The following is a 16,431-nucleotide window of genomic DNA, read 5'->3' as shown; positions in this document are numbered from 1 at the left end:
AACTGCCAAACTGGCAACAGACCCAAATCCACAGCACCAGGATGGGCAAAACCCTCCTGCTAATGTCCCAGCAAGGTGTCAGGAGGGATATAGCCAGAAACCAAGCACCTCTTGTCTGTCCTGCAGAGCTCCCAAGGCTCCTGGCTTGGGCCGCAGGGCTGAGGGTTTTCCCAGGCCCTTGTCAAAGCTGGGACAAAGCTGGCAGGAGAAGAGCTGCTGGCCAAGTCCTCCCGTGGGCTCCTGAGCACCCTGCTCTCCTCCACACACTTGCAGGAGAAGCCTTGCAGGCTCTGGATGCAGTTGTGCAGAGCAGAGGCCTAATATCCAGGCTGCTCGTGACAGGGCCCCGTGCAAAGGTCCCTTTGCCTCGTCACAGAGCCCGCTGCTGGGCCCGCTGCCGCTCATGTCCCTGCTCTGGAGGGGCCCCACTCCGAGGCGTGGAGGGGGAGAGGCCGGGGGATGGGCACCGGGCTGCGCGGCCCGGGGGCTGAGCCTGGCGGCCCGTGGCCAAGGCGTTGGAGCCGGACCGGCCCCGCTCGGCGCCTCAGCAGGGTTTCGTCGCGGCCGCCAGAGGGCGCCATGCCCCAGCACTGCCTCGGGGGGCTCGGCCCGGCTCGGCCCCGCCGCCGTCCCCGAGCGCCCCCAGCGGGCCTTCGCGCTGCAGCCGCGGGACGGGGCACGCGCAAGGACGCGCGCACGGTGCCGGGGCTCGCGGAGGCACCGGGGAGGTCACGTCCCCTCGTCGGAGCTGAGGGCAGCGCTGAGCGGAAGCGGGCGGCAGGGAAGAACCGCAAGTATCCCGCAAGACCGAAGTCAACTGACAAAAAAAGCTGTGGTGCAGTAGGAAAAAAAGAAAAAAAGCTCGCAATGGCTGCACGGGGCACAAGTGATGTGCCCCTGTTGGGGTGATGGGAGCACTGCAGGGGACCCCTTCTGTGTCCCCCGAGCACCTGTACGGCACGTGGCTCTTGCCTGAAGAAGGCTGCAGCTCCCGAAGAGCCACCACAGGAGCAGGCCCGTGGAGAGAACTTGTGCTGGAGCAGGGGGAGAACTGCGGGAAGAATGGGCAGCAGAGACAAAGGGTTATGAGCTGACTGTCACCTCCATTCCCCTGCACTGCTTGGGGGAGGGAGGCTGAAGAGTCAGGAGCGTGGCTGGGGAAGTCCATCTTCCCCAAGCTAAGTTAGTTTTGCCCGTGATGGTAGTGAGCAGTCTCCAAATACATATCACAAGCGACCAGCTTTATAACCTTAATTTCTCCCCCTGCCCTGCCGAGAAGGGGGAATAGTGCAGTTCAGGGACTGTCTGTATGAAGTCTCTGTCATGGCACTGACTTGTGATGAGTGGACATTTCCCAGGGAACAGGGGCAGAGTTTTGCTGGGACGATAATGCCTGGCTGACATATGGCTGCTGCAACACCCAGAGGCTGTTCCTGTAGCATTGCCTTTTGCCATGGTGCCTCTGGAGCTTCTCCCTGGTGAAGGACTGCAGGCAGGAGCAGATCCAGCCATTCTCACCGGGTGTACCCCAGCGCTCTGCTTGTCCCAGGAATCCTGGGGAGCTCTGTCCCACCTCAGGCTGCCCCAGAGCCTCCTATTGTGCCCTGCTGGCAGAGTGAGGTGGGCGGTGGGCACAGGGGAGCCTCCCGACAGTGGCAAGGCCCCTCCCCCAGCAGCCACCTGGCGCCGTTGTTTTGGGCCTGGGTCGCCTCAAGGCTCCTCCAGAGCCCAGCTCCAGGGCCCCCGGGGACCCTGCCCTGCCCCACTGCTGTCCCAGCCCCTCCTGCGGGTGCCCTCCGGGCTGCAGAGTCTGCTGCACCCCCCGGTACGACCCCTCCAGGTGTGACCCGCTCCCAGCGTACCCCCACGCGTGGCACCCCTCAGCGCCACGCCGCTCTCGTGAGACCCCCCCCGCGAGCTGCGCCCCCGCCCTGGCCGCTCCCAGCGTCTCGGGGGCCGCTCCGCTCCGCCGGGCTGCGCGCATGTGCCGCGCCCGCCCCTCCCCCGAGCGGCGGCCGGGCTGAGCGGCGGCGGGGCGCGATGAAGGACCGGACCGGGGAGCTGCGCGCTGTAAGTGGGGGGCACGCGGCAGGACGGGGATCGCCTCGCCCCCGGTACCGAGCGGAGGCGCCGGGGGCGTCCTGGGTTCCCGGGGCCTGCGGAGCGCGGCCGCGATCTCCCCTCCCCCCCCCCCCCCAACCCCTCCGGGCCGTGTCTCTGCACCGGCAGGGGGCCCCGGCCCCACCCGCCCCGGGGCGAGCCGGGTGCCGGGGGCGCGGGGCACGGAGCGGTCCCCGCGGGCCGGGCAGTGCGGCCGTTCCCTGAGGGCTCCCGCGGCGCCTCTGTCCGCCGCTGCCTCGTTTCAGGCCTTGGTGCCCGGTGCTCGTTCGAGGTGCTCGTCCAGCGCCCGCCGCCGCCGCACCTGCGGCCCCGCTGCTCGCCGAACACTTTTGGCTGTCGCGGCCGCTGCGGGACGGCATCTTGCCTTGTGGTCCTGCCCCGTGTGCCAGCTGTTCGGGAGGCCGGGTGAGCTCCCGTGGCCAAAAAACGGCTCGCTTCCACCTGGACTGGGTGTAGGCTATGTGGGGTGCTGGGTGCGGGGGCTGTCCCATGGCCCCTGCAGGCGGTGGCCTCTCCTTTCCTCTCGCGTTTTGCTTTTTCATCCCTCTTGCTCTGCTGATGTCATCTGGCCTGGGAAGAGCCTGGAGCTGCGCAGCCGTTCAGGTGTGGCCACGCGGGTGGGTGACATGAGTTGGCACCCTTGTCATGGAATGGGTGCTCGTCCCCCGTGGCAGGGCACTGCAGGATGCTTTGTGAGAGAGGAGGGAATGAGATGGGTGATGCGGCTGTGACACTGCATGAGGGTGACTTGAAACAGTATCAGAAATGCACCAGGAGCGTCAGCAAACATTCACCTGGCAGGTCCTGTGCTCTAAAAATAACCATTCCCAGCTTGGCTGTTTCAGGTTTTGCACTGTGCCATAAACCAAGGGCTTTGCTTGGGCTGGCAGGTCTCGTAGCTCCAGACAAAGATGCATGTTGGGGCTGAGTGTTGTCTGGAGAGACCTAGCTGAGGCCACCTGAAATGGGAGGCTGGCTTTGTCTGGAAGGTGCCAGGAATACAGAGCTCTCCTACCGGTGACGCCAGTGAGGTGAAGAGGGGGTGGCTGTAGATGCTTGAGGAGAAAGGGGCTATAAAAAGAAAATCTGCACCCTTCCTGCTCAGCCTGGGTGCTTGGAAAGCACCCAAACAAGGGACTCTTTCTCCATGAACAGTGCAGGCTGTGGAAACAGAATTGGAAAATAGGCTTTTTAATAATAATAGTGAAACCCAGCTCTGTAAGTGTCTTCTTGGCAGCCAGTGCTGGCTGAGAAGTGATGCTGTAGAGTATTTTAAAATCTCTCCATTCCTTTAAATATCTTAAACAAAAACAAAAACCATGCTGCTTTTTGCATTAGGAGATTTTTGCATCTCTCCTGCAGATGATCCTTACTCAGCGGTGGCATGAAGTACCTCCAGCCATAACACTGAAGGGTCTGCAGCCCCTGCGTGCAGGAGCTTTTCTGGGGCTGTTTCTGGCACCTGCTGGGGGGGAGGGTAGGGGGACACACTGCCTGTGCCCCTGCACTCAGAGGGGTCCGCGTGGGGCTGCTGGGTACAGTGCTCGGCTCGGGGTGTGTAGGTGCCCCGGGGCTGAACAGAGGTGTGTGCTGTGGCTGGCTTAGAGCCTGCCAGGGCTGCATGAGCAGGGCAGCACATGAGAAGTTCTGGTACAGAGCCGTGCTGGCAGGAGGGGTGTGTTCAGGTATGGGGCGTTGGGGCCCACTTTGTGCTAATGATCTGCTGCCTGTAGCCAGCCTTGTTAACAGCCTCAGACAATTCCTCCCTGTTTTAATACAGCATCTAAATTCTGCCAGGGAGATGATTTAAAAGAAGAAAAAAGCTGTCTTTTTTGGAGTTGAGGAGGGGATGCAGGGCTTTTGCTGCTGTGCAGAACATGAGCTTCCTATCTTAATGGGATTTTTAAAATGATGCTTGACGTTCAACATGCTGATCTGTGTCTTTTCTGAACCTTTGGACCCTGATTGTTTTCAAACTCATTTTAGCATATCTGGTGCTTGGAGGTGGCAGCACTCCCAGGCCTGCTCTGAACTGCCTTGGAACAGGGAAACTTACATTTGCAAAGTGTACTCTGCTATGGAGGAGGAACAATCTGCAGGCCTGATTGTGGAAGATGACCAGCAGAGCTCTGTGCTCTTTGTAGGTGGTTCCCACATGCCATTGAGGCCAACAGGAGCAAACCTGTTTGCCCTGAGCCTGGATTTGGCCCTCTGCTTGACGAGTGCAGATTAACACCTGCCCCGTAGTGTGTTGAAGTCCTGGCCTGTGGGGTGTCCTTCGTGGCTGATGGCACAACCCTATCTCCTGAGTACTCCCGACCTGTGCTGTGTCAGCGCTGTTCTGCTTTGTTGGGTGTTTTAGGGGCTGCTTGGCAAGCCAGGTCCTCTTGTCGTGTTGTCACCTTATTGTAGCTGGGATTTGTCTCTGTGTTACTGGGCAGGAAGAAATGCACCCCGCCTTGCTGCATGAAGAGATTCAACATGACATCTAGGTCAGCCCTAAAGACACTCTGGCCTCCTGCAGGAGGTGTGTCCTCCCAGCAACAGAACTGCATCTTCTCTGCAGCGGTGTTTGTTGGGGATCCCCAGATGCTGGAGTGGGGAGCAGCTACCTGTGATGGGGCCAGGCTGCTGCTGCAGGGGGTGAGGAGGAGCCTTCAGATCCCGCCAATGTGAGTGTGAGCAGTGGTTGTTCAGGGGGATAATGCCAGCAGGCCATGATGGCCTGTCACTGCCGCGTAGTACATCTGTGCTAAATGCACAAAGCTCTGCTGTCAGCAGGGCTCAACATCAGGGGTGCCGTGGGGCCGTGAGACCAGGGCTGGCGTGTGTGTGCAGGGCTTCTAGAGTCACGTGGTGTGCCATCCCCCAGGGAGCCAATGGGTCTACTAGGGTGTGAGGCTTTGCGATCTCTGGGGTGCAAGACAGGTCCAAATGGTAAAATGAATGTGAGGAGAGCAGGAGGAGGTGAGGGATAGCAAGCATCAGGCCATGAAGGTGGTGTTTGGGAATTCCTGGTCCCTGAGTGCTCCATTTCTTGCTGAGTGTGGCTTGCTTCCCCCCTGTTGAAGTAGAGAGATGGCTGCGCAAACCTGGTTGGGTGGGGGTCCCTGTCTCTGGACAAATGCCATGTACTCGGCACTGTGCGCAGTTAAGAAATGTGTGTCTAGGTGATTTCAGGAGGACAGGACTCAGCTTTCAGCTTTTCATGCAGACAATTAGGTTTTCTAATATTTATAGATCTTTGATGACCATGTTAGTTGTTATTCTCTAACAGGGCTGGGAAGGACCATTTGTCGGTCGACAGATCCTTTCCTTGTTTCCTACCAGAAGGTGCTTGCCTGATGTCTTATTATGCAGTGGCCTGAGAAAGTGGTCCTTGAGATGTTGAAATGGATGCTGCTCAAAGAGCATGTTCAGGTGCTGAGTGGGGAGAGGTTGACAAGGAGACTGCGCTTGTGGGATGTTGTCCAGGCTTGTCAGGTTTCCATGCCAGCAGAAGCTTCACCAGTGTGACAAAGACCTTCTTTGGAGCAGCATCAGGAGAGAAGAGCAGCCTGTGTCTGGCTGAACCCTCACCCCAGAGGCAGAGATATGGACCTCATGTACATGGCATTTACCTGCTGGTGGGACTGTGTGTCTGTTTGGAATTGGGTACACATGCAGGGGTTTGTAGGGCCAAAGCCTCAGTGGTTGCTTGTAGCCTACAGCAGTACATGAAGTGAGTGTAAAATTTCTGGTGATCTTCTGATTGAGTCTGAAGACCCTCCTTCCTCAAGTGACATTCATTGAGAACAACCCCGTGGGAGGTAGAAGAGTTGCTCTTTAATGTCTAGTGTTCATTTCCCATCATGCTGCGTTTCAGAGCCGAGGCATGTCCCAAACTGTGGCAGTCACTTTCCTGGCGCTGGCTGGCAGTGGAGGCAGTGCAGCCCTCATGCCCAGCCTGCTGGCAGTGGCAGCAGTGGGACTTTGTGTGGCTGGGAATAGCACATCTCTGTGGGCTTCTTCCATGTCAGTGGGAGAGATGTGGGGATGTGGCCCGCTTGTACACGTTTCTGTTCCATAAAACTGGGTTTGCCTTTCTCAGGAGGTGTCCATGCATTTGTATGATAGCATCCTTCCCACAACAGGATGGAAGCACCTCATTCCTGTCAATGTTGCGTCCCTATTTCATGTGGCCTCCTGTGTGTGGAAGCTGTGGGGAGGAGTACGTTAAAATAAAAGCAGAAAGCAAGGCCAGCCTCAGGTCTGGCTCTGCAGATCCACACTGTTTTCTTCTGCAGCAGCTAGAATCTGCATCTCAGCCCCCTTGTATGCTTTGACTTGCAACTGGGCCTTGTGCCATCTCTTGTCATTGGTAATACATTGATGCTCCTGTAGATGATTTTTTCTCTTGCAGGTACAATAGTAAAGTCGTCTGAAGTTGCTCTTTTTAACAGGAGTTGTGTGCCTTTGTTCTCTGTTTGGACAGGGAGATGTTTCCGTAGCACAGAATTGTCAAACTCCAGTATACAAAACTCACCATTGACCCTGTGAATAGATGTATTTGCTTATTTAAATACTGTCTTCTTTTCCTTAATTTTTAATAACCCTAATAACCCTTTATGTATGTATTTATTTATTTATTTTTACTCCTCTTGGTTGCATACCATGCTTTCAAGCTCTTCTGTTTGACCAGAAGGGTGATGTCGATAATTCAGCTCCACTCTGTCCTTCACCCATGTTGGAGCCGGGCTTGTTGCGTGGAGCACCAACAGAGCTGTGTGCTCCATGTGACATCTGCAGCAGCCAAAGCTGCACAGGCTGGCTGCAGCTTTGTGGCGCAGCTGGGGAGGCAGGTGGTGGTCCTTTTGTGGGATCTGAAGGGAAGAAAGCTGCTCAGGAAGGGTGTGTACTGACCACCTTTGGGCCATGCCTGGCCCTGCTGTGTCCCCGCGGTGCTGCTGTCTGCAGCAGGGCAGCTGCTACATTGGCTTGTTTGTGAGGTCTGCAGAACTGGAGGAGGTGAAGCATGGGTAGTCACTGTTCCTTGGGGTCTACTGGCTGTATGAGCAGGATGTGCTGAGAAATGACCGATGTGACATGAGCGAGCCCACAGCAGTGCGTGCGCCACCGGACTTGCGTGCTGTCCTTTTGGAGCATAGTTCTGCTCCCCAGCAGTTGTGGGATCCCACATGCAGGCATGTCTCTGCTGCTGTGACAGCCCTGCTTCGGGCAAGCCAAGGAACAGCTGAAATCAAGAAGACCCCCTGACATGCTTTCCATAGTCTGGTATGCAAAGCCCATGTTGAGACCCCAGTCTCTGGGTCATCTCTGGACAATGTTTCATGTCCCCTTCCTGGGAGGTTTGCAGAGAAGTGGGAACACAGGAAGTAGGATAGAGGCACAGGGGGGTATGGAGTCATGGAGGCCTCAAGGGGCCTGCCTGTGCCGTGCCCTCGCAGGAGGCACAGCACAGCCAGCACAGGGCATGCATCCCTTTCACGTCTCACAGTCCCCAGTGAGTATCACACTGTCACTGTGGCCCCTATGGATCACAAGGAGTGGCCACATCCAATGGGCAGTCGCAGCCTGAATCCCGAGGTGCTTACGCTGTGCAGGGCAGCAACTGGCACTGTCCTTGGGGTGAGCTGAGGGCTCGTGGCAGAGAGGATGCCTTTTTCCCTGTCTCAGCCTCTGCTGGCACCATCCTTGGAGGGGCTGGAAAAGCAAGACGCTGAGTCCCGGCGTCCTGGGGAAGGGTGGCACTGTCTGCTTGAAAGCTCTTGTCGAGACTCTGGGGGCTTGGTGGTGCTGCTGAATTTAGCCAGAGGTCAGAAATATTCCTTGCCACCTGAAACTTTGTGCCACAATGTGAATGTGATGTGATCTTTTTGGGCTTCAGTAAAGCTTTTGACACAGGTTCCCATAGGATTCTACTGGACAAAATGTCCAGCATACAGCTAAACAAAAACATCATACCATGGGTGAGCAGTTGGCTGATGGGCAGGGCTCAAAGGGTTGTGGTAAATGGGGCCACATCAGGCTGGCTGCCAGTCACCAGTGGGGTCCCCCAGGGTTCCATTTCAGGGCCGGCCCTCTTCAATGTTTTTATAAGCGATGTGGATGTAGGACTAGAAGGTGTTTTTGAGCAAATTTGCTGATGACACTAAACTTGGAGAAGCTGTAGACTCTGTTGAAGGTGGAAAGGCCTTGCAGAGAGATCTGAACAGATTGGAGAGCTGGGCGATCACCAACCGCATGAAGCTTAACAAGAGCAAGTGTCGGGTCCTGCACCTGGGACGGGGCAACCCTGGCTATATGTACAGACTGGTTGATGAGACGCTGGAGAGCAGCCCCACAGAGAGGGATCTGGGGGTTGTGGTTGATAACAAGATGGACATGAGCCAGCAGTGTGCCAGCAGTGTGCCAGCAGCCAGGAGGGCCAACCGTATCCTGGGATGCATCAAGCACAGCATCGCTGGTTGGTCGAGGGAGGTTATTGTCCCGCTCTACTCTGCGCTGGTGCGGCCTCACCTCAAGCACTGTGTGCAGTTCTGGGCACCACAGTACAAAAAAAAAACCATTAAACTGTTGGAGAGTGTCCAGAGGAGGGCTACAAAGATGGTGAAGGGCCTAGAGGGGAAGACATATGAGGAGCAGCTGAGGTCACTGGGCCTGTTCAGCCTGGAAAAGAGGAGGCTGAGAGGAGACCTCATTGCAGTCTACAGCTTCCTCATGAGGGGGAGTGGAGGGGCAGGTGCCGGTCTATTCTCTTTAATGACCAGTGATAGGACCCGTGGGAATGTTGCCAAGCTGTGGCAGGGGAGGTTCAGGCTAGACATCAGGAAGAGGTTCTTCACCGAGAGGGTTGTCACACACTGGAACAGGCTCCCCAGGGAAGTAGTCACTGCACCGAGCCTGTTGGAGTTTAAGAAGCATTTGGACTGTGCTCTCAGTCATACGGTCTGAATTCTGATTTTTGGGTAGACCTGTGTGGACCCAGGAGTTGGACTCAATGATCCTTGTGGGTCCCTTCCAACTTGGGATATTCTATGATTCTATGAATGCAGAAAATGAGGCATTGCGTTTGCAAGCCATATATATTTGCTTGAAATAAAGCCTCAGGCAGAGGCAGCGATGCAGCTGGCACCTTAGCCCCCTTGGTTGATTTCACCAGAAGAGATAAGAAAATCAGTGCAGTCCATAAAAACGACAACTGTCAAATGAGACTGCACTGGCTATAAACATGACAATGAATTTCTTTGGTGCCTTTGTCTAGATTGTAAAGGAAGCTTATGCACGATTCAGGAGAGACACCAGTCCTCCCAGAAGGCAAAGATGAAATGTCTTCTGGAAAAATGAAATGAACATTTGTTTTGTACATCACATACTGCATGTCTGACAGGACTTGATGGAAGATCTGAAAATAAAAGCAGACAAAAAGAAAGATTTAATATTAAAGAATTTCTAACAGACATCACAGCAGGATGGGAAATGGCCGAAGCTAACATCAGAAAACTCACACAACATGGACAGAAGATTTATTTTTTTTTAAGTTAGTCCTTATGAAAATAAGCTTGAGCCTGTAAACATCCACTAAAAACTGAAACACTGTACTATTAAGGGAAAGACTCATGAAGAAAGCTTATTTCTGCCCTGCAGCAGACTGATGTGATGCAGCCTCAGTCTGTTCTCTTGTGCCAAACAGCGGCAGCAAAGACAGCCCAATGGCTTCCGCACAGAATGCGGCAGGGAAGAGAAACCTCTCCCAATTAAAGGGAAACACTGGTGTAAGAACAAATTAACATTAAACTCCTCACAAATAATTCTGGGCAGGAAATTTGGAATTTGTAACCCACTCAGGACTGTAGCACAGCAACAACAGTCCAATAGCAGCAAAGCCAAACCACATTGTTTGTGGCTGTGAAACAGGTCAGTGAGGTCACGGGCAGTAGCACAGCCTTGATGTGCCCATGTGCACACAGCAACAGCCTCAGGGAATGCACTGAGGTGCCTCGGAGAGCTGTGCAGGCCAACAGACAGGGTCAACGGACAGGATGGCAAAAATAACCAGGAAAGCTGGTTCCAAGACAAAATGGACTGTCACACCTGGCTCAGTGTCTTCATTACTGTCACACGTTTGGTTCAAAGGCAAGAGTAGCCAGGGTTGCCCTTCAGGAACATTTTCACACGGCTCCTCCTCTCCCAGATTTGCTGTGCTGCCATCCCTGCGCCCAGCAGCAGAGAGGGCACCGGCCTCCAGGGTGAGGGGACAGCCTGTTGCCTTATGGAGGACCAAGGAAACCCAGATGTGGACTTGGTAACCCCCTGAGCTGGGTGGCTTCACTCATCCACGTGAATTGCCTCTAAAAACGTGACACACTCTCAGGTTTGACAGGAGGTCAGGGAGGACCTCATCAATGTCCATAAATACCTGACAGGAGGGTGCAAAGAGGACAGAGCCAGGCTCCTTTCAGAGGTGCCCAGTGCCTGGACCACAGGCAGAATAGGCTCTGTCTGACCATCAGGAAGCACTTGTGTGCTGTGCGAGTGACCAAGCACTGGCATAGGCTGCCAAAAGAGGTTGTGGATCTCACCCTTGGAGGCCTTCAAAAGCCACCTGGATGTGGTCCTTGACAATGTGCTCTGGGTGGCCCTGCTTGAGCAGGGTTGGACCAGAAATACCCAGAGGTCCCTGCCAACTTCAGCCATTCTGTGACCTCTGCCACACAAGTCACCTCAAGCTACTGCTGAAGCCACTTCACCAGAAATGCATCAGCTTTAACACGCTCTCTACAAATCTAACCCCCAGTGCAGAGGTTTGCCATCAGCTTCCCCTGGTTTACAAAAAGAACCTGGACAAGTTTGTCCTTTCTCCACTGGCAGTGCCAGTACCATAATACCGCAGCTTGGCGACTGAGATCTGACACCCAAAGGAAGATGTTTGCCTAAAAATACACCATACCCAATCAGCTAAATCAGCTTCCCTGTACAGCAGCACACAGCTTTCCCAGAAGATAATGCCAAGAGTCACACTGCTCAGTGTCCTACTCAGCAGGCAACCCACTCACAGCGAGGCCAATCCACCCCAGCTGGAGTTGACTGGGATGGCAGTGCAGGTATTCAGAATGAGGCAGGACAATGCGGGCTCCTCTCAAGGCTGCCCAGCTCACTCAACACCTCACAGAGAAAAGCACTGCAGGAAAGCCAAAATGTTTTTAGAACTTTGGCTGGTGCTGTGAGGAAGGCAGAGCTTGCTGTGCTGCTGTTTTGTTTTGCAAAAGAAGCAAATAATAGTATTTATTTATAACATTCCTAATGGACAACACAGGTATGCAGTTCAAGATGGGTGCCAAAACTAAAGTAAACCACAATGAACCCACTCATCACAAACCAAACCCCAAAGATGCCACTGGATGCTTCACCAGTGAAGCCTGTCACCTGAAGCACTGTGCACAGCACCAGTGTCAGTCCTGCAAATTTGAGGCTTCAAAGAAGCTTTCTCCACAATGTGACTTGCTGGCTTTCACAATCAGTAGCACAGGGAAGGTGCAAAGAAGTGTAGCAAAGAAAGGCAGCACCTGCTGCAGGAGTGGTAGATGGTGCCTGTGTATTCACACCTGCACTATCCAGATGCCACAGTGAGATGTGCCACATGCCCATCCTCAGCTGTCAGCAAACACACTGGTCCCCACCTGGGGGAAAGTGCCCACCCTTCAGACAGCACCACCTGCAGCGAGCCAGAAGAGCCCAACATCAGCTCACTGCCACCACTCTGCTCCACGCTCCCACCCAGGCAAAGCCAGCAGTGCTTGATTGGCCATGGGCTCATCCCCTGTCACCCAGTGCCACCCCCAGGGGCTCATCCTTTGCAGCCACAGCCAGCCATTCCGCTCGCTGATGGCACATGCACAGGCTGTTTGCAGCACATTGCCCCTGCTGCTCTGAAAGCCATTCCAACCTTTGCCCTTCCAGAGTTGGCTCTTTATATTTCTTTAAGTAAAAACGCTCTCCTTGGCCTTATGCCTGGTCTGATATTCACACCGCATTGCCCTGTTTCTGTTTCCCAAGCCACCTGCTCCCCATGTGTTTGCCTTAAGGATGATAATGCAGACTCAGCAGTCAGAGGACATCCAAATGACCATTCCTACATTTTCACTCAGGTGACCATCTGAAGCCAAGGCAGCATGGCGCACTCAGTCTTCCTGGGTCCTGCACTTGTGCTTACTCTCCTCCTTTTTGTTAATATACATAATTTTCTGGAAGTAGCAATTTATCATAGTATTTAGCTTAATGAGCCCTACCATACATCTTCTTAAACTCCAACAGGCTCGGTGCAGTGACTACTTCCCTGGGGAGCCTGTTCCAGTGTGTGACAACCCTCTCGGTGAAGAACCTCTTCCTGATGTCTAGCCTGAACCTCCCCTGCCACAGCTTGGCAACATTCCCACGGGTCCTATCACTGGTCATTAAAGAGAATAGACCGGCACCTGCCCCTCCACTCCCCCTCATGAGGAAGCTGTAGACTGCAATGAGGTCTCCTCTCAGCCTCCTCTTTTCCAGGCTGAACAGGCCCAGTGACCTCAGCTGCTCCTCATATGTCTTCCCCTCTAGGCCCTTCACCATCTTTGTAGCCCTCCTCTGGACACTCTCCAACAGTTTAATGGTTTTTTTTTGTACTGTGGTGCCCAGAACTGCACACAGTGCTTGAGGTGAGGCCGCACCAGCGCAGAGTAGAGCGGGACAATAACCTCCCTCGACCAACCAGCGATGCTGTGCTTGATGCATCCCAGGATACGGTTGGCCCTCCTGGCTGCTGGCACACTGCTGGCACACTGCTGGCTCATGTCCATCTTGTTATCAACCACAACCCCCAGATCCCTCTCTGTGGGGCTGCTCTCCAGCGTCTCATCAACCAGTCTGTACATATAGCCAGGGTTGCCCCGTCCCAGGTGCAGGACCCGACACTTGCTCTTGTTAAGCTTCATGCGGTTGGTGATCGCCCAGCTCTCCAATCTGTTCAGATCTCTCTGCAAGGCCTTTCCACCTTCAACAGAGTCTACAGCTTCTCCAAGTTTAGTGTCATCAGCAAATTTGCTCAAAAACACCTTCTAGTCCTACATCCACATCGCTTATAAAAACATTGAAGAGGGCCGGCCCTGAAATGGAACCCTGGGGGACCCCACTGGTGACTGGCAGCCAGCCTGATGTGGCCCCATTTACCACAACCCTTTGAGCCCTGCCCATCAGCCAACTGCTCACCCATGGTATGATGTTTTTGTTTAGCTGTATGCTGGACATTTTGTCCAGTAGAATCCTATGGGAACCTGTGTCAAAAGCTTTACTGAAGCCCAAAAAGATCACATCACATTCACATTGTGGCACAAAGTTTCAGGTGGCAAGGAATATTTCTGACCTCTGGCTAAATTCAGCAGCACCACCAAGCCCCCAGAGTCTCGACAAGAGCTTTCAAGCAGACAGTGCCACCCTTCCCCAGGACGCCGGGACTCAGCGTCTTGCTTTTCCAGCCCCTCCAAGGATGGTGCCAGCAGAGGCTGAGACAGGGAAAAAGGCATCCTCTCTGCCACGAGCCCTCAGCTCACCCCAAGGACAGTGCCAGTTGCTGCCCTGCACAGCGTAAGCACCTCGGGATTCAGGCTGCGACTGCCCATTGGATGTGGCCACTCCTTGTGATCCATAGGGGCCACAGTGACAGTGTGATACTCACTGGGGACTGTGAGACGTGAAAGGGATGCATGCCCTGTGCTGGCTGTGCTGTGCCTCCTGCGAGGGCACGGCACAGGCAGGCCCCTTGAGGCCTCCATGACTCCATACCCCCCTGTGCCTCTATCCTACTTCCTGTGTTCCCACTTCTCTGCAAACCTCCCAGGAAGGGGACATGAAACATTGTCCAGAGATGACCCAGAGACTGGGGTCTCAACATGGGCTTTGCATACCAGACTATGGAAAGCATGTCAGGGGGTCTTCTTGATTTCAGCTGTTCCTTGGCTTGCCCGAAGCAGGGCTGTCACAGCAGCAGAGACATGCCTGCATGTGGGATCCCACAACTGCTGGGGAGCAGAACTATGCTCCAAAAGGACAGCACGCAAGTCCGGTGGCGCACGCACTGCTGTGGGCTCGCTCATGTCACATCGGTCATTTCTCAGCACATCCTGCTCATACAGCCAGTAGACCCCAAGGAACAGTGACTACCCATGCTTCACCTCCTCCAGTTCTGCAGACCTCACAAACAAGCCAATGTAGCAGCTGCCCTGCTGCAGACAGCAGCACCGCGGGGACACAGCAGGGCCAGGCATGGCCCAAAGGTGGTCAGTACACACCCTTCCTGAGCAGCTTTCTTCCCTTCAGATCCCACAAAAGGACCACCACCTGCCTCCCCAGCTGCGCCACAAAGCTGCAGCCAGCCTGTGCAGCTTTGGCTGCTGCAGATGTCACATGGAGCACACAGCTCTGTTGGTGCTCCACGCAACAAGCCCGGCTCCAACATGGGTGAAGGACAGAGTGGAGCTGAATTATCGACATCACCCTTCTGGTCAAACAGAAGAGCTTGAAAGCATGGTATGCAACCAAGAGGAGTAAAAATAAATAAATAAATACATACATAAAGGGTTATTAGGGTTATTAAAAATTAAGGAAAAGAAGACAGTATTTAAATAAGCAAATACATCTATTCACAGGGTCAATGGTGAGTTTTGTATACTGGAGTTTGACAATTCTGTGCTACGGAAACATCTCCCTGTCCAAACAGAGAACAAAGGCACACAACTCCTGTTAAAAAGAGCAACTTCAGACGACTTTACTATTGTACCTGCAAGAGAAAAAATCATCTACAGGAGCATCAATGTATTACCAATGACAAGAGATGGCACAAGGCCCAGTTGCAAGTCAAAGCATACAAGGGGGCTGAGATGCAGATTCTAGCTGCTGCAGAAGAAAACAGTGTGGATCTGCAGAGCCAGACCTGAGGCTGGCCTTGCTTTCTGCTTTTATTTTAACGTACTCCTCCCCACAGCTTCCACACACAGGAGGCCACATGAAATAGGGACGCAACATTGACAGGAATGAGGTGCTTCCATCCTGTTGTGGGAAGGATGCTATCATACAAATGCATGGACACCTCCTGAGAAAGGCAAACCCAGTTTTATGGAACAGAAACGTGTACAAGCGGGCCACATCCCCACATCTCTCCCACTGACATGGAAGAAGCCCACAGAGATGTGCTATTCCCAGCCACACAAAGTCCCACTGCTGCCACTGCCAGCAGGCTGGGCATGAGGGCTGCACTGCCTCCACTGCCAGCCAGCGCCAGGAAAGTGACTGCCACAGTTTGGGACATGCCTCGGCTCTGAAACGCAGCATGATGGGAAATGAACACTAGACATTAAAGAGCAACTCTTCTACCTCCCACGGGGTTGTTCTCAATGAATGTCACTTGAGGAAGGAGGGTCTTCAGACTCAATCAGAAGATCACCAGAAATTTTACACTCACTTCATGTACTGCTGTAGGCTACAAGCAACCACTGAGGCTTTGGCCCTACAAACCCCTGCATGTGTACCCAATTCCAAACAGACACACAGTCCCACCAGCAGGTAAATGCCATGTACATGAGGTCCATATCTCTGCCTCTGGGGTGAGGGTTCAGCCAGACACAGGCTGCTCTTCTCTCCTGATGCTGCTCCAAAGAAGGTCTTTGTCACACTGGTGAAGCTTCTGCTGGCATGGAAACCTGACAAGCCTGGACAACATCCCACAAGCGCAGTCTCCTTGTCAACCTCTCCCCACTCAGCACCTGAACATGCTCTTTGAGCAGCATCCATTTCAACATCTCAAGGACCACTTTCTCAGGCCACTGCATAATAAGACATCAGGCAAGCACCTTCTGGTAGGAAACAAGGAAAGGATCTGTCGACCGACAAATGGTCCTTCCCAGCCCTGTTAGAGAATAACAACTAACATGGTCATCAAAGATCTATAAATATTAGAAAACCTAATTGTCTGCATGAAAAGCTGAAAGCTGAGTCCTGTCCTCCTGAAATCACCTAGACACACATTTCTTAACTGCGCACAGTGCCGAGTACATGGCATTTGTCCAGAGACAGGGACCCCCACCCAACCAGGTTTGCGCAGCCATCTCTCTACTTCAACAGGGGGGAAGCAAGCCACACTCAGCAAGAAATGGAGCACTCAGGGACCAGGAATTCCCAAACACCACCTTCATGGCCTGATGCTTGCTATCCCTCACCTCCTCCTGCTCTCCTCACATTCATTTTACCATTTGGACCTGTCTTGCACCCCAGAGATCG

The 16,431-nt window shown here is 53.9% G+C and overlaps 1 protein-coding gene across 3 annotated transcripts in view; it reads left to right on the top strand.

The window, feature by feature from the left end:
• Window positions 1-1,990: 1,990 nt before the first annotated feature.
• STX1A (syntaxin 1A) overlaps window positions 1,991-16,431 on the top strand; it is a 112,048-nt gene continuing 97,607 nt past the window's right edge. Inside the window, exon 1 of one of the 3 annotated variants that reach the window (XM_032201205.1) lies at window positions 1,991-2,070. In XM_032201205.1, coding sequence (XP_032057096.1) covers window positions 2,041-2,070 — 30 coding nt within the window. In that variant the 5' untranslated portion in view covers window positions 1,991-2,040. Of the gene's footprint in view, window positions 2,071-15,644; window positions 15,718-16,431 lie in introns of those variants that run through there. The other 2 variants (XM_032201206.1, XM_032201204.1) reach the window with 2 other exon arrangements.

This window comes from Aythya fuligula, chromosome 20 (assembly GCF_009819795.1).
Source record: "Aythya fuligula isolate bAytFul2 chromosome 20, bAytFul2.pri, whole genome shotgun sequence".
Classification (NCBI taxonomy): domain Eukaryota; kingdom Metazoa; phylum Chordata; class Aves; order Anseriformes; family Anatidae; genus Aythya; species Aythya fuligula.
The sequence above is the reverse complement of the archived record's forward strand: the minus strand, read 5'-3'. Positions and strand labels throughout refer to the sequence as shown.